We start from the raw sequence: 17,601 nt of genomic DNA, 5'->3' as shown, positions 1-17,601 counted from the left end.
AAGTTTGTTGTAACCTCTCCAGCGCCCTGGCAATAAACAATGATTCATTTAAGATTGACTTTGAGTGTCCCTGTGTAAGAATTTCCACTACAATCATCTTACTGTTTCCCCCCTCTTCCTCCCTCAGAACAGATAGCCTTCTCCTCCACTCTTAGGAAGTGGTGCAGTTTCTTAAATTCCTCTTTTATACGTCTGTCCATTTGCTTGGCCTGAACCTCGATGTAAGGTGCCCTTTTGTCCGAGGTGACTTTGGTCTAATCCATTTTCTACTGCAGGGCCTTCAGTGTGGTTCTGAGCTGCTCTCTCCACTGGGTTGCTGCCTTTGCCACAGAGCAGAAAATGTGGTCTGTGTGATCATACACACACTCCGCACAAACCACACACTGTTCCTCGAGGCAGAATAAACAGGGCCTCTGGGAGTGGAGGCTACACACAGCCTGCGGGCCCTTGTCTTCTACTTGCATAGCCTCCTATGTGGGCCCCTGAGTATTCTGACGATCCCTCTCCCTCAGCAGGGCATTACAGTTACTTCTTAGGGCCATGGTAACTTGGGGATGGTCTCTGGAGGACCTGCATCAGCAGATAGGACAGTCTTGGACACCTGCCTGCCTGCAGCTGGCCTCCAGGCAGGGCCTACAGGAGCTGTGGCTGCAGGAGAAGATGACAGGCTCCCTCAAGGTCTTGCAGCAGATGGGGCATGATAGATCCTCCTCTACAGAGGAGAGATAGGCTGAGGCTGCCATCCTCACAGAACTGTAATGGGAGAGAGTGAGAGAGGGAGTGTGTGTGTCTGTCTGTGTGTGAGGGAGAGCTCCTGTAAGGGCAAAAAGATGTCCACTGTCACACTGCCCAAACTTTTCCCAACAACCAGAAATGACAAGTTCAGCAAAGGGTCAAAGCACACCTACATGATCCCAAGACTTGCAAAGTATGTGAGCTTGCCTAAATTAATCAAGTCAGAAACCAAGTACAGACTTATGACTCCCTCCTAAATGTATGGATTATCGAAATGCAGGCTATCACATAGGCAAGAAATGTGGCGATGCATGGTTCTTCAAGTAAATTTGCATGGTTTTGCGCGTGTGCCGGGTGATATCAATTTCAACGGCAGTACCTGCGCTCTAAAAAGTTGGGTAAACAATACTTTCCTGTGGATATTTTATCTCAAATTACAAGCGGCTGAAGGACCAACCACATAGACAGCTGGCAGAGTAAGTTCAAATGTAGTTTTATTCAACATTCTGGCTTGTAAGGTAAACCTCTACGTTTCAGACTGCATATAAGTATTGGTATAAAAGTCTGATTTATTAGGCAAGGTACCACACAGCATTATTCATACACAGGGATAGCTGAATTTACAAAGGGCAATTCCATGGTAATCGAGAGATACTGAGACTCAGATTTTTCACTTTAAAATATATGTCAAACAAAAACCAATGATTGCAAAGTTAAACAAATAATACAACTACAGTGCCTTGCGAAAGTATTCGGCCCCCTTGAACTTTGCGACCTTTTGCCACATTTCAGGCTTCAAACATAATGATATAAAACTGTATTTTTTTGTGAAGAATCAACAACAAGTGGGACACAATCATGAAGTGGAACGACATTTATTGGATATTTCAAACTTTTTTAACAAATCAAAAACTGAAAAATTGGGCGTGCAAAATTATTCAGCCCCTTTACTTTCAGTGCAGCAAACTCTCTCCAGAAGTTCAGTGAGGATCTCTGAATGATCCAATGTTGACCTAAATGACTATTGATGATAAATACAATCCACCTGTGTGTAATCAAGTCTTCGTATAAATGCACCTGCACTGTGATAGTCTCAGAGGTCCGTTAAAAGCGCAGAGAGCATCATGAAGAACAAGGAACACACCAGGCAGGTCCGAGATACTGTTGTGAAGAAGTTTAAAGCCGGATTTGGATACAAAAAGATTTCCCAAGCTTTAAACATCCCAAGGAGCACTGTGCAAGCGATAATATTGAAATGGAAGGAGTATCAGACCACTGCAAATCTACCAAGACCTGGCCGTCCCTCTAAACTTTCAGCTCATACAAGGAGAAGACTGATCAGAGATGCAGCCAAGAGGCCCATGATCACTCTGGATGAACTGCAGAGATCTACAGCTGAGGTGGGAGACTCTGTCCATAGGACAACAATCAGTCGTATATTGCACAAATCTGGCCTTTATGGAAGAGTGGCAAGAAGAAAGCCATTTCTTAAAGATATCCATAAAAAGTGTTGTTTAAAGTTTGCCACAAGCCACCTGGGAGACACACCAAACATGTGGAAGAAGGTGCTCTGGTCAGATGAAACCAAAATTGAACTTTTTGGCAACAATGCAAAACGTTATGTTTGGCGTAAAAGCAACACAGCTGAACACACCATCCCCACTGTCAAACATGGTGGTGGCTTTTCTTCAGCAGGGACAGGGAAGATGGTTAAAATTGATGGGAAGATGGATGGAGCCAAATACAGGACCATTCTGGAAGAAAACCTGATGGAGTCTGCAAAAGACCTGAGACTGGGATGGAGATTTGTCTTCCAACAAGACAATGATCCAAAACATAAAGCAAAATCTACAATGGAATGGTTCAAAAATAAACATATCCAGGTGTTAGAATGGCCAAGTCAAAGTCCAGACCTGAATCCAATCGAGAATCTGTGGAAATAACTGAAAACTGCTGTTCACAAATGCTCTCCATCCAACCTCACTGAGCTCGAGCTGTTTTGCAAGGAGGAATGGGAAAAAATGTCAGTCTCTCGATGTGCAAAACTGATAGAGACATACCCCAAGCGACTTACAGCTGTAATCGCAGCAAAAGGTGGCGCTACAAAGTATTAACTTAAGGGGGCTGAATAATTTTGCACGCCCAATTTTTCAGTTTTTGATTTGTTAAAAAAGTTTGAACTATCCAATAAATGCCGTTCCACTTCATGATTGTGTCCCACTTGTTGTTGATTCTTCACAAAAAAATACAGTTTTATATCTTTATGTTTGAAGCCTGAAATGTGGCAAAAGGTCGCAAAGTTCAAGGGGGCCGAATACTTTCGCAAGGCACTGTATATGTACAATGACTACTTTTAACCATTTCCACTAAAGATTTTACAAAAACACATTTACTTGAAGAACTGTGCAGATGCAAAGTTTGGTAACAGAATATCAGTTTGTGCCTTCATTCTTATCATGGAAAATGGTCCAATTTACACACTTCTCAAGAGAACATCCCTGGTCATCCCTACTACCTATGATCTGGCGGACTCCCTAAACACACATGCTTCATTTGTAAACGATGTCTGGGTGTTGGAGTGTGCCCCTGGCTATCAGTAAATTACAAAAAAATAACAAGAAATTTGTGAAACCTGGTTTGCTTAACATAGAAATTTGAATTGATTTATACTTTTAGCAATTACATTTACTTTCTTTAAGTATATTTAAAACCAAATGCTTTCAGACTTTCACTCAAGTAGTATTTACTGGGTGACTTTCACCTTTACTTGAGTCATTTTCTATTATGGTGTCTTTACTTTTACTCAAGTATGAAAATTGGGTACTTTTTCCACCACTGACAACAGGCACAACAACTCAGTAGTTTTTCTCAACGTTGCCAGAATTCCCGCGGGGATCCATTTTTATCAGTACATTTGTAAAAGCCTAAACATTATGAAACTTCTAATCGACATTCTCTCATAGACCTCCGTACAAAAAAAAAGGCTTATCCCAAGCGGACAGATTGGGCGGGGCCATCATGACAGCATGCCTTCATTTCCCAGCATCCCCAAGAAAATACGGCAAATGTCCTTTTACCTCACGAAACGCGTATTTCAAGTTCTTGCTTTATTGTGTTGAGGTCTCTTGCTTGACCAATTGAGTATCCGCGGGCAGCTAATGCTTGCAAGTCTATTTTGAATCAAGGACGTAAATAGCCAACTGCAAACTTCTTTAACTTCATTTCTTTGCGGATACACGGTTGGGCGTGGACAATGTCGGCTCCAACAGTAAGTTTTATTTCTTTATTAACCTTACCATAGCCAGCCTTGCCATTTATCAGTGCAATTTCGTGCATTTTATCAGTCGTTCTGATATTCATTTTCATCCAGCTACACAGCCCTAATAGTGAGTAGTGATGGACAGGCGGTTCAGGACGGTTCAGGACAATTCATGACAGTTGAAAATAAAATATTTTTGATTATGGAAAATGTCAGCGGTTTGGATGGTATAATGATTCTCTAAACTTGCTTGTTTCTTCAAATAAACTGAAATTAGGCGAATTATTGGAACTTTAGCAACCAGGAAATGGCGGAGCGATTTCTGCATAGTGCATATTTAAAATGCTTTTGGGAAACCGGGCCCTGCATATTTCTTCTGTCCTTCTCACAGTTGGCGGCAGAACATGACCAGCACACGCGGACAACCAGCCGTTCCAAGCCCGGCTTCCTGGAGCGTCTGAGTGAAACCGCAGGGGGAACAGTTACTGGTGTTGTACTGTTCGCCCTCTCTTTTTACGTCCTCTTCACCAATGAGGCGAGTAGTTTCAAACAGTGTGTGTAGCAGCACAGTTTAAGTGTCTATGTCAGTGGACATTTCCAGAATATTGCATAATTGAAACGAAAGATGTCTGGAATATGACAATTACATGGGGTGGCACATTTCAAATAAACCATTTATTTGAGTTGTGTGCAGTGTGTGTATAATAGGCTATTTGGCAGGTATAGGCCTCCAGTAGTCCAACAGTTGGTTTCCCACACAGGGAAGGGCCCTGAGAACCGCTACCTCCCTGGATGAGGGTCTCTCTCAGGTGGTGTCCCTGCACCTGTACTCCAGCCCACTGGACCATAACAACAACCATCTGGTTCACCTGACAGGCCCACTACGCACCTTACAGGTATAGGCCTACAATACTTACCACTATGCATTACTATTCCCCTTACCAGTCTCATCACCAGGCCCAAATTCTATAAAAGGTGCTGTTTCAACTGAGTGCTGCTGTTACTCTTGGGTAATAATAAACCAATATAGGCCTACCACTTACTATTCAGTTCTCCTACTTCTCAAATGCTTTACAGAAGTGTTCCCTTAAGCCTCTTTCTGATCTGTCATGTCTTTAACTGGGCCCATATCCACAAAACATTCCAGAGTATGTGCTGCTGATCTAGGATCTGTCCATATATTCTTATTTATTATGATCTAAAAGATCAGCACTCCTACTCTGAGTCACTTTGTGGATATGATCCCTGATCTTAACCTGTTATCACCTCCTCCCCTCTCTAGCCTCTCCATGACCCAAACTACAGAGTGGCGGTGCAGGCGGTGAAGCTGAAGAGACAGGTGGAGATGTACCAGTGGGTGGAGTACAGCGAGAGCAGGTGAGTCAGGGTCTTATGATCTGGTAGGTACAGTGCATTCAGAAATTATTCATACCCCATTGACTTATTCCACATTAGGTTGTGTTACAGCCTGAATTCAAAATGGATTAAATAAATAAAAAATGCCCGCATCTACACATCATACCCCATTGTGTAGGCAGGTAGCCTAGTGGTTAGAGCCTTGGGCCAGTAACCAAAAGGTTGCTGGATCGAATCCTCAAGCTGACAAGGTACAAATCTGTCGTTCTGCGTTGAAATGGGAAGCTGATTTTTTTTTAGATTTAATTTTGGATTGGCGATGCTTAATGCGAGTACAAAAGGAGAGTTTACAGTCTAACCAGACACCTAGAATATGTGGACAACTACAAATATCTAAGTCAGAACCGTCCAGATTAGTGATGCTAGTCGGGTGGGCAGGTGCGGGCAGCGATTGGTTGAAGAGCATGCATTTAGTTTTACTTGCATTTTAAGAGCAGTTGGAGGAAGGAGCAGTTGGAGGAAGGAGAGTTATGGCTTTGAAGCTCATCTGGAGGTTTGTTAAGTGTCCAAAGAAGGGCCAGAGGTATACAGAATGGTGTTGTCTGCGTAGAGGTGGATCAGAGAATCACCAGCAGCAAGAGCGACATCATTGATGTATACAGAGAAAAGAGTCGGACCGAGAATTGAACCCTGTGGCACCCCCATAGATTGCCAGAGGTCCGGACAACAGGCCCTCTGATTTGACACACTGAACTCTGTCTGAGAAGTAGTTGGTGGACCAGGTGAGGCAGTCATTTGAGAAACCAAGGCTGTCAAGTCTGCCAATAAGAATGTGGTGATTGACAGAGTCGAAAGCGTTGGCCAGGTTGACGAATATGGCTGTGCAGTATTGTATTTTATCGATGGCGGTTATATCATTTAGGACCTTGAGCGTGGCTGAGGTGCAGCCGTGACCAGCTCGGAAACCAGATTGCATAGCGGAGATGGTACGGTGGAATTTGAAATGGTTGGTGATCTGTTGTTGACTTGGCTTTCGAAGACCTTAGAAAGGCAGGGTAGGATATATATAGGCCTGTATCAGTTTGGGTCTAGAGTGTCTCCCCCTTTGATGAGGGGGATGACTGCGGCAGCTTTCCAATCTTTAGGGATCAGTCAGTCAGTCATTCAGTCACTCCTCATCAGTTACCTGTTACTGACGGATCTCTTTTTACCAACCTTCACTGGGTATGTTTACATGCACACAATAATTTGATTATTGTCAATATTCAGATTAAAGGTAATAATTTGATTAAAACCTTTACATGCTTTGCAAGGAACAATTTCTCTAATAATCCTGTTAACATGGACACACCTGAAATCAGGCTACCTGCTGGGACTTTGATAAATGCCGAAAATCGGCAATCACACAGCGACCATTATTTTTGTGAAGCCTGTTAGATTCTGAGTTCGGACATAGTTTGTATGTGAAAACTATTTTGAAGATGCATGTGTTCAGACCACTTCATGTTACAGCCTTATTCTAAAATGGATTAAATAAAAAATGTTCGATCTACACACAATACCCCATAATGACAGTGAAAACAGGTTTTTAGAATTTTTTGCAAATGTTTAAAAATAAACATACCTTATTTATATATGTTTTCAGACCTTTTGCTATGACTCGAAATTGAGCTCCAGTGCATCCTTGTTTCCATTGATCGTCCTTGAGATGTTTCTACAACTTGATTAGAGACAACCTGGGGTAAATTCAATTGATTGGACATGATTTTGGAAAGGCACACACCTGTCTATGTAGGTCCCACAGTTGACAGTAAATGTCAGAAAAAAATCAAGCCATGAGGTCGAAGGAATTGTCCGTAGCGCTCCGAGACGACAGGATTGTGTCGGCACAGATCTGGGGAAAGGTACCAAAAAATGTCTGCAGCATTGAAGGTCCCCAAGAACAGAGTGGCCTCCATCATTCTTAGTAGGAAGAAGTTTGGAACCATCAACACATTTCCTGGAACTGGCCGCCCAGCCAAACTGATCAATCAGGGGAGAAGGGCCTTGGTCAGGGAGGTGACCAAGAACACGATAAATGTGATATTTCAGTTTGACATTTTTAATACATTTGCTAAAAATTATGAACCTGTTTTTGTTTTGTCATTATGGGGTATTGTGTATAGATTTGAGAAGGGGGGGAAACAATTTAATATTAGAGCAAGGCTGTAACGTATCAAAATGTGGAAAAAGTCCAGGGGTCTGAATACTTCCCGACTGCACTGTACTTTCAGATTTTCCGAAACTCACTTCACTTGCGCAAAAGAGCGGGAGGCTCGTTAGTCTGGTGCTAACACATGCACAGGTCAAATATACTCTTGGGGTTCACATTTCCTAATCATTTAAAAGATTACTTAAAAATCCAGGTGCTTTAATCAGCATATGCTTACTTCAATTATGACTTGACGCAGAGTAAGGTGTTTACATGACTGCCATACTCTGCCTATTGCCGTAATCAGTTTAATATTGAATTATTAGTATGCCTGTAAACACTAATTTTGTCTTTGCTGAACTGGTTTTCAGGCACATGCAATTTTTTTTGTTCGTTCACTCACTACTTAACAGCCGATTTAAATTTTTTTTTTTTTTTAAATAAATAATAATAATAATAATAATTTAAAAAATGTTTATATATATTTTTAAAGGAATCCATAGCTCGTACTCATTCAGAATTAATACCGTGGTTGGGTTTTGGCAGCTACATGTGTTAGATGTGTATATTTTGAATTTGTAACCTGCTAGTTGACCATTCCTCAGAGACTATGACGAGGATGGAGAGTCCAAGACTGAGACTACGTACAACTACAGTAAGTACAGACCAGTGGAAGATGGCTCATAATAATGGCTGGAACGGCGTGCATGAATTGGCATCAAACACATGGAAACCAGCCATTACCCATGAGCCCGTCCTCCAATTAAGGTACCACCAACCTCCTGTGGTACACACAGTGAAGTACTATAATAAGGGAAGTACTATAAACACGACACGTGTTTCAAATTTATCCTAACTCTTTCTTCAGATTCAGAGTGGAAGGCAGAGCTTATCAACAGCAGGAACTTTGATAAAGAGATTGGTCACATCAACCCGAGGTACTCCAATTATTTTGTCCTCTCTGTCTCATTCTTTCTGTCTCATTCATTCTCAGTCACAACTACAGCCGGTATTATGTTGAACTGGTACAGAGGTATTTGGTAATCTCTGTACCTGACATGCTGGTGATTTAAAAAAAAAATATATATATATATATAACATTTTTTTTTAACAGTGCCATGGCAGTGGAGAGTGTAACAGTGGTGGCTTCTGATGTTCAGGTTGGACCTTTCTCGCTCTCCAAAGGTATCTACAGAACACAGGCTAGCAGCTCCATTGCTTGTCTAAGAACCTTTTTGAATTGTATCCCAGTGATATTCTTAATGATTGGTTAATTGATGAATTTGTTTTATTTTCTCCTGAGGATTGGTGGATCAGATTGAGAACTTCCAGACATTGAGTCTGAAGGGTCTCCCCGCCCCTGATTCTGACTCCTTTCTCACGGTTGATGAGGACTACTTCTACCACACCCAACACCCCCGCAGACCAGAGGTTAGTGTCACTCTCAACACAATGGCTGCGTTTAAACAGGCAGCCTAATTTGGATATTCCCCCCCCACACTCATGTCAAAATGCCAAATCAGATCTTTTCAGAGCTGTTCTGATTGGTCAAAAGACCAATTAGTGGGGGGAAAAAGATCAGAAAATGGCTGGCTGCGTTTAGACAGGCAATCTCTTACACTCAAACAAAGCTTTTCTAACGATGGCTCACTACACAAATATATATATATATATAGCTTTTTACAATGACTTGCATACACAAATGTATAGCTTTTTACAGACTCACCAACACAAACCTACAGTTTTTCACACAATAACTCACCTTCATAAACCTATAGCTTTTCACATAAAGGCTGGTATGCACAGGCTCATGACACTCATCCATTCTATTCAAAACTTTGGTGATTTGTTTGCTTGTGTTTAGGTGGGAGATGTGCGTGTGAGCTTCTCCTATGCAGGACTCAGTGGGGAGGGGACCTACCCTGGGCCAGCCCAGACAGTGAGTACATAGAGCTCAGGCGCTTGATACTGATCTCAGGTTGGTCAGCTTGTAGGTTGCTGTTGTCAACTTGTGAAATTTCCATCTCCCAATAGAGAAGTTATTTTCAACTCTGTTATCAGTCATTATTTAGCATCAATCACTGTGTACTAAATGCTACCCCCATGTACCCCTTATGTCACTGTGTACTAAATGCTGCCCCCATGTACCCCTTATGTCATTGTATATACTATATAAGTCCATAATCCTCTTCAAATGAGCTGTCAGTGGAACAACTCGTCATCAACTGATTGCTAACTGGAGTACTGTAACTGATCTGAGAGCCTGGTGTCCCACAGGTCAGTGTTGTGGCCATGCAGAGTTATGACACCCTGAAGCCCTTTAGGACCAAATCAGGAGACACACTGGAGATCATTTATCTGGAGGAGCTCGCTGCTGAGGTGAGGTGTTTTTTTTGTTTTTTTTTGAAGGATGTGACTTTTCCTGATTACTTCTGACAATATCCTCTTCATCCATCACTGAAATGTACCTACTCTGAACCATGTCTTGATTTTTCTATGCTGCCTTGATAACATCCCTGTTGGTTTTGTTTGTAGGAAGTGTTTGAGAGGGAGCATAATAACAATGCTATGCTGACCTGGGCTCTCAGGGCTGGAGGCTGGTTACTCATGTTCCTTGGCATTAGTTTGATGATCCGCATCATCCACACACTGGGTAACACACATTATTGGTTAACTCCAATACCTCATTTTACTTTTCCTAAGCATAGACCATGTGGTTACGTTCCACTCAAATTAACTGCTCTGCATGCATGTCAGTGTCTCTTAACTCGTGTATTTTGTTATCCAGTGGATTGGATCCCTATTCTTCGAGAGCTGATCAGCGTGGGGCTGAAGCTCTTCGCCCTGTGTATTTCCTGCTCCCTCTCCCTGCTCACCATCGCCTCTGGCTGGATCTTCTACCGCCCCCTAGTGGCTGTGGGGCTAATCGCCATGGCTGTGATTCCAGTCGTCATCGCCCGCTCTCGCGCACCGGCCAAGAAACACCAATGATGTTTAACGCTTTGAACTGAAGGAGCCTCGACATCAGCTCTCCAATCCTTGCAGAACAATCATTTGAGATCCATTGTCTTGTCACCTCACCAAATAGTCCCGTAGCTCTTTGACAGACCCCTCAGGAATTTAGATAATGTGGTCAATCTAAGAAAAGTGCAGAACAATGTTACATAAGACAAATACATTTGCACATATTATTGAACAAGTTTAGCAATAATACCAAAGACTTTAGAAGGGATATTTAAGCATGTAAGGCATTTGATTGTATACTGCTTATGAATGAGTGTTACATAATGTTAAATAAAATGTGCGTTAAGTTGTCCACCCTCTGTGCTGAAAACTTAGTATGGGCAGATAATGTAAGCAGAACTCATTGTTCTTGTGACACAGACAATGATACTGTGGTGACCTTAAACCAATACATAGCCACCTTTTTCAAGATACTCAGACATCATGGTGTAACGGTTAAGGTGTTGCCTTGAGCCGCTGGATCCAGGCTACATTGCTGTCAGAAGTAGGATGGTGCCCATGTAAGGTCAGTCTCCTGAAGTACTCGGAACCTTTGCTGGACCTGAGGTTCGAGTCCACCCCCCCCCCCCTGAATTCGCTAAAATACAGTATCTCAATTTAGCTTCTTACAAACATACATTTGTAATTTATTTCCACTGTCAAGGTATTTATTACACAGACACATTTCTGTGTGCGCATATGAATATATGAAGCACATTTATTTCAAATGTTATGCCTGTATGTGCATAACAAAATTATCAAGCCTTTGGATCAGTGTATGGGTACCCCACCCTGATTGGCTATGGAGACATTCCTCAGTTCAGTGGGCGGGGCTCAAGCACTTAATTGGCAGGTATGACAATAGGTTGCATGGCAGTACAAGTTCAAAGGAAGTGTTGATATGGCAGATTCACTCATGTACAAAAAAAAAAAGCTTTTCCATAACCCCATCATTGAATACTGACAAAAACATGACTCACTTTAAGACAAATTAAAAGCATTACACCTTTAGTAGAAAATGGGGAGCACAGTCTTGTGGGGCAGAGGGGGAATAGATCTAATTTATTCTGCCTTGCCCCCAGCAGGAGGCAGAGTCCCTCATGCCTCCCTTTACAGTAGGAGGCATTTATTTCTCGGCTTCCCCCGCCGGGCCTGTAGCGCCGCTCTGGTGGCCATCTCAAACACTTCCCTCACGCCATCCTTGGTCTTTGCAGAGCACTCCATGTAGCCGAAGGCACTGATCCGGTTCGCCATGTCACGTCCCTCCTCTGGCTTCACAGGCTCCTGTTGTGGGGTGGGGGAGAATTAGGCGTGTGTGTTCTTGTTTTCCTACATTATCAGGACCCCAATGTCCCCCCCAAAAAAGGTAGTAAAAATAATTAATTTTCTAAAATGTCCTTAATTTGTTAATTCTGACTTAAGTCCTATTTTAAACTTAAAGCTACATGTATCCTTTTGGGCGACCTGACCATATTCATATAGAAATGTGAGTCTAAGAAGCGATAGATCTGTTCTGTGTGTGCTACTTCTATGCTTCCTGGTCAGAAGTTTTGTTTTTGCTTCTTACTTTCGAATTGTACACCAGCTTCAAACAGTCTGCTTTTCAAATTGATCCAAAAGGTGTTCGATGGGGTTGAGGACAGGGCTCTGTATGGACCTTGCTTTGTGCACGGGGCATTGTCATGCGAAACAGGACAGGGCCTTCCCCAAACTTTCCACAAAGCTGGAAGCACAGAATAGTCTAAAATGTAATCGTATGTTGTAGCGTTACAATTTCCCTTCACTGGAACTAAGGGGCCTAGCCTGAGCCATGAAAAACAGCGGCAGACTATTATTCCTCCACAAAAACTTTACAGTTGGCACAATGCATTCTGGCAGGTGATTCGTCACTTCAGAGAATCAGTTTCCACTGCTCCAGAGTTTAATGGCAGCAAACTTTGCATCACTCCAGCAGACGCTTGGCGATCTTAGGCTTGGAAACCCATTTCATGAAGCTCACAACTAACAGTTATTTTGCGGACGATGCTTCCAGAGGCAGTTTAACTCGGTAGTTAGTGTTGCAACCGAGGACAGCAGACTTTTACGTGCTTCAGCACACGGTTTTGCCGTTCTGTGAGCTTGTGTGGCCTACCACTTCACAGCTGAGCCATTGTTGCTCTTAGACGATTCCACTTAACAATAACAGCACTTGTTGAACGGGGCAGCTCTAGCAGGGCAGAAATTTGACAAACTGACTTGTTGGAAAGGTGGCATCCCATGACAGTGCCATGTTGAAAGTCACTGAGCTCTTCAGTAAGGCCATTATACTGCCAATGTTTATCTATGGAGATTGCATGGCTGTGTGCTCGATTTTATACACCTGTCAGCAATGGGTGTGACTGAAATGATCGAATCCACTAATTTAGAAGGGTGTCCACATACTTTTGAATATATAGTGTATATGTGATTGTATACAAATGCAAGCAAGGTTTGAAATTATTATGCTTTGGTCATATATTTTTGTTCAGTTAAGCAACAAATTATTTGAAATTATGTTCCGGCCCCCTGACCATCCGCTCAAGAAAAGATAGGCTTGCAGCTGAATCTATTTGATGATCCCAGCCCTACACAACTAAGGTGAGTTTGTCTTCTTTTCTTAGAATTATTCTCAACAGTCAATATAACCTACAGGTTAAATTTGCTGTTATGCACAATGGCAACATGGTTTGGGTAAAGGCGCAACTGTTTTCTAGAAGTCTGGCTTTTTTTCGGACTCGGGATAGGTCAGACTGGATTTGAATTTTCAAGCCTGATGACAACTATAGTGTGTGTGTGTGTAACTGACTGTACCTGCTTCATCTTGGCTAGCTCTCTGCGGGTGTGCTCGTCGTTACGCAGGTCCTTTTTGTTGCCCACTAGGATGATGGGAACGTTAGGGCAGAAGTGTTTGACCTCTGGAGTCCATTTCTCTGGGATGTTTTCTACACAGGAGAGAAGGGCAGAAATCAAGAGAATACTAATCAAGGCTGTCCAGGTACAATTCCTCTTATTGTGTGTGCAAGTGGCCTTACAAGTCTGTCAAAGCTCTGTCACCAAAACAAGGGCCCGTGTCACAAAACAGAATCTGCATGCATGTGTATATACAGTTGAAGTCGGAAGTTAACATACACTTAGGTTGGAGTCATTAAAACTTGTTTTTCAACCACTCCACACATTTCTTGTTAACAAACTATAGTTTTGGCAAGTCGGTTAGGACATCTACTTTGTGCATGACAAGTAATTTTTCCAACAATTGTTTAGACAGTGAAATAATCTCACAATGCCAGTGGGTCAGAAGTTTACATACACTAAGTTGACTGCCTTTAAACAGCTTGGAAAATTCCAGAAAATTGTCATGCTTTTAGAAGCTACTGATAGGCTAATCGACATCATTTGAGTCATTTGGAGGTGTACCTGTGGATGTATTTCAAGGCCTACCTTTAAACTCAGTGCCTCTTTGCTTAACATCATGGAAAAAAATCAGCCAAGACCTCAAAAACATTGTGGACCTCCACAAGTCTGGTTCACCCTTGGAAGCAATTTCCAAATACCTGAAGGTACCACGTTCATCTGTACAAACAATAGTACGCAATTATACACACCATGGGACGACGCAGCCGTCATACCGCTCAGGAAGGAGACGCGTTCTGTCTTCTAGAGATTAATGTACTTTTGGAGTGAAAAGTGCAAATCAATCCCAGAACAACAGCAAAGGACCTCGTGAGGATGCTGGAGGAAGCAGGTACAAAAGTATCTATACCCACAGTAAAACGAGTCCTATATTGACATAAACTGAAAGGCCGCTCAGCAAGAAAGAAGCCATTACTCCAAAACCGCCATAAAAAAGCCAGAATACGGTTTGCAACTGCACATGGGGACAGAGATTGTACTTTTGAGATGTGTTCTCTGGTCTGATGAAACAAAAATAGAACTGTTTGGCCATCGTTATGTTTGGAGGAAAAAGGGGGAGGCTTGCAAGCCGAAGAACACCATCCCAACCGTGAAGCACAGGGGTGGAAGCATCATGGGGGTGCTTTGCTGCAGGAGGGTCTGGTGCTCTTCACAAAATAGATAGCATCATGAGGGAAATCGTGTGGATATATTGAAGCAACATCTCAAGACATCAGTCAGGAAGCTTGGTCGCAAATGGGTCTTCCAAATGGACAATGACCCCAAACATAATTCCAAAGTTGTGGCAAAACGGCTTAAGGACAACAAAATCAAGGTATTGGAGTGGCCATCACAAAGCCCTGACCTCAATCTTATTGAAGATTTGTGGGCAGAACTGAAAAAGCGTGTGCGAGCAAGGAGGCCTAGAAACCTGATTCAGTTACACCAGCTCTGTCAGGAGGAATGGGCCAAAATTCCCCCAACTTATTGTGGGAAGCTTGTGGAAGGCTACCTGAAACATTTGACCCAAATTAAACAATTTAAAGGCAATGCTACCAAATACTAATTCAGTGTATGTAAACTTCTGACCCACTGGGAATGTGATGAAATAAATAAAAGCTGAAATAAATCACTCTACTATTATTCTGACATTTCACATTCTTAAAATAAAGTGAGGATCTTAACTGATGTAAGACAGGGAATTTTTACTAGGACTAAATGTCAGGAATTGTGAAAAACTGAGAGTAAATGCATTTGGCTAAGGTGTATGTAAACTTTAGAGTTCAACTGGATCTGTGTGTTGCGGCATTAAATACTCACCCAAACTGTCAGGGCTATCGATGGAGAAGCACATGAGGATGACATCTGTATCTGGGTAAGATAGGGGGCGGAGCCTATCATAGTCCTCCTGGCCGGCTGTATCCCATAGTGCCAACTCAACCTGCCATAGGATTTCAAGAGACATCAGCCAACTGTGCCCAACTTACCAGTTACAGCTGATACAGTGTACGTGACCTACTTGAAAAGGCATGATCATGATCAACATGACATCATTACACTGCATTGAGAAATCAAATGACAAACTGCCAACACTGTCTGCCGCTATTGGCAATGTATGCAAGCCTTGAGGGAGGATGCAAATTGGGAGGAGGCAATGGCAGTGTTGGCAGATGTGAATTCTGTTGATTGTCCTACAGGTTGAAAAAACAAAGGGAGGGGACTTTTTACACCTGTTTGCTGTCGACCTCAATGTCAGCGACATAGTTCTCGAAGACAGTGGGCACGTAGACCTCGGGGAACTGGTCTTTACTGAAGACGATGAGCAGACACGTCTTCCCACATGCGCCATCTCCCACTATGACCAGCTTCTTTCGGATGGCTGCCATGACTGGACAAATGATAGAGAACATTGAGAGACGGGCATAAATACATTGCAGGTCAAAGAGTTGGAGCATGGATGGTACTGACAACAGATGTCAAGTCCTGCATGGGCCACAGATTACGTAGTTCAGGTGTCTTCAACCCTGTTCCTGGAGAGCTAACCTCCCGTAGGTTTTCACCCCAACCCCAATTGTAACTAACCTGATTCAGCTTATCAACCTGCTAATTATTAGAATCAGGTGCGCTAGATGAGGGTTGGAATGAACACCTACAGGACAGTAGATCTCCAGGAACAGGGTCTGATAGCCATGCAGTTAATAATTAGGATTTGTTGTTAGATGTAGCAAATAGTGGAACTGTCCTTAGAAAATAAACTCTTGTTAAAAGCCTAGCTCTCTCACTTCAAAATAAGATACATTTTTTTTAAATCATTGATTAATTCATATGATTGGGAAAACTCTCCTGCAAGATTTGTGAACCCTGAAACCAAGCCATAGTTGTGTCTTGTCATGAAACCACTTATTTAACATTTCAGTCATAGAATATTATTTAAATTTAGCCAGAACATAACGTTCGTAGCTAGCTATCTACCCCCTGACTAGTAAACAACTTTGAAGAAGTTAACGTTAGTTTGATTAGCCACAATATGATGATGAATTCAGCTAGACAACCAAATGGTGTTATTGACTTGTTAATTGTTTACTCCATGTGTAACTCTGTGTTGCTGTCTGTTCACACTGCTATGCTTTATCTTGGCCAGGTCGCAGTTGTAAAATAAGAACTTGTTCTCAACTAGCCTACCTGGTTAAATAAAGGTGAAATAAAAAAATACATTAAATAAACATACCCAGCTAGCTAACTTGGCTAGGATAGTTAGTTAGCAACTTTAATTTTGTATTGTGCTAGTTTAGCTAACGTTAACTAGGTATAGCTAGCTGGTCAACAAATGTGTGATGAATAATTCCTGCGGACCATATCTGATATTACAGGGCACGAATACCACGTAAACAACATAACTAACTATTTGAATCAGGTAATCAAAAATAACTGATTTGCTAACGTTAAGCTAGCAAGCCATTAGAGGCGGAAGTGATGGGGTGGCTAACTTGCTAGCTGGCAATATTGCAGCTAGAGGAAAATACATGTAGATAGCGATACCGGATTAACTAACTAGTTTTTAATGCGGTTATATTACTGCAATATTGGTTAATGAGTTATGTTGGTTAGATAATTAGCCTTACCTGACCAATATGTAGCTAGATTGTTGTTTTCTGGATAATGTCTCGGCCTCAGGCTTGACTTGCTAGCTCTGTCCCAACCTTATTTGAGGGGGTGCACTGAAACAGACACCTATGTGAACTAGCCACAATAAGGATTAGCCACAATAGTGGAATTTGCAGGTTGCCTTTAAAATAAAAGTCCCTCATTGAAAGTGACACAAATGGATACAAATATTGGAATCATGCCATATTTGGACTAGATCATGCTAAACAAGTTTGGAATGTTATATAAATTCAACAAAAGACAATAGCTCATTTGACAACAACAAATGAGTTGAAATCACGTTGCATTGATTTTTCAAGCAGAAATTTGCATCCTGTAGCTCTAACTCCAAAACGTTTTGGGACACTGTAAAGTCCATGGAGAACAAGAGCACCTCCTCCCAGCCGCCCACTGCACTGAGGCTAGGCGACACAGTCACCACCGATAAATCCATGATAATCGAACATTTCAAAAAGCATTTCTCTACGGCTGGCCATGCTTTCCT

The 17,601-nt window shown here is 42.2% G+C and overlaps 2 protein-coding genes across 3 annotated transcripts; one reads left to right on the top strand and one right to left on the bottom strand.

Moving 5' to 3' along the window:
* The first annotated feature begins 3,756 nt into the window (after window positions 1-3,756).
* LOC110494973 (transmembrane protein 43) lies at window positions 3,757-10,859 on the top strand. The gene is made up of 12 exons (XM_021570321.2): window positions 3,757-4,003; window positions 4,386-4,529; window positions 4,756-4,890; window positions 5,277-5,371; window positions 8,147-8,196; window positions 8,410-8,479; window positions 8,656-8,726; window positions 8,845-8,972; window positions 9,406-9,480; window positions 9,819-9,920; window positions 10,077-10,194; window positions 10,330-10,859. Exons 1-12 carry the CDS (start codon window positions 3,989-3,991, stop codon window positions 10,530-10,532), a joined length of 1,206 nt encoding a protein of 401 aa, XP_021425996.2. The 5' UTR covers window positions 3,757-3,988; the 3' UTR covers window positions 10,533-10,859.
* Window positions 10,860-11,157: 298 nt separating this feature from the next.
* Window positions 11,158-17,178, bottom strand: rhoa (Transforming protein RhoA). 2 transcript variants are annotated; one of them, XM_036947899.1, is made up of 5 exons: window positions 17,080-17,178; window positions 15,683-15,840; window positions 15,273-15,393; window positions 13,374-13,504; window positions 11,158-11,828 (listed from the first exon to the last, which is right to left on the bottom strand). In XM_036947899.1, the coding sequence occupies exons 2-5, from the start codon at window positions 15,836-15,838 to the stop codon at window positions 11,655-11,657; spliced, it is 582 nt and encodes a 193-aa protein (XP_036803794.1). In that variant the 5' UTR covers window positions 15,839-15,840; window positions 17,080-17,178; the 3' UTR covers window positions 11,158-11,654.
* Between the last annotated feature and the right edge of the window lie 423 nt (window positions 17,179-17,601).

Source organism: Oncorhynchus mykiss, chromosome 17, assembly GCF_013265735.2.
Source record: "Oncorhynchus mykiss isolate Arlee chromosome 17, USDA_OmykA_1.1, whole genome shotgun sequence".
Classification (NCBI taxonomy): Eukaryota; Metazoa; Chordata; class Actinopteri; order Salmoniformes; family Salmonidae; genus Oncorhynchus; species Oncorhynchus mykiss.
Note: the sequence above shows the minus strand (reverse complement) of the source record. Positions and strands in the feature narration are given on the sequence as shown.

Bases quoted from the DNA above. Each gene is read 5' to 3' on its own strand.
- rhoa (XM_036947899.1), bottom strand. From the start codon at position 15,838: ATGGCAGCCATCCGAAAGAAGCTGGTCATAGTGGGAGATGGCGCATGT. The intron at 15,394-15,682 runs GTGTAAAAAGTC...ATCCTATGGCAG, and splicing joins TTGAGGTCGACAGCAAACAG to GTTGAGTTGGCACTATGGGA. The intron at 13,505-15,272 runs GTGAGTATTTAA...TCTCCTGTGTAG, and splicing joins CGATAGCCCTGACAGTTTGG to AAAACATCCCAGAGAAATGG.
- LOC110494973 (XM_021570321.2), top strand. The intron at 8,480-8,655 runs GTACTCCAATTA...TTTTTTTAACAG, and splicing joins ATTGGTCACATCAACCCGAG to TGCCATGGCAGTGGAGAGTG. The intron at 9,481-9,818 runs GTGAGTACATAG...GGTGTCCCACAG, and splicing joins ACCCTGGGCCAGCCCAGACA to GTCAGTGTTGTGGCCATGCA.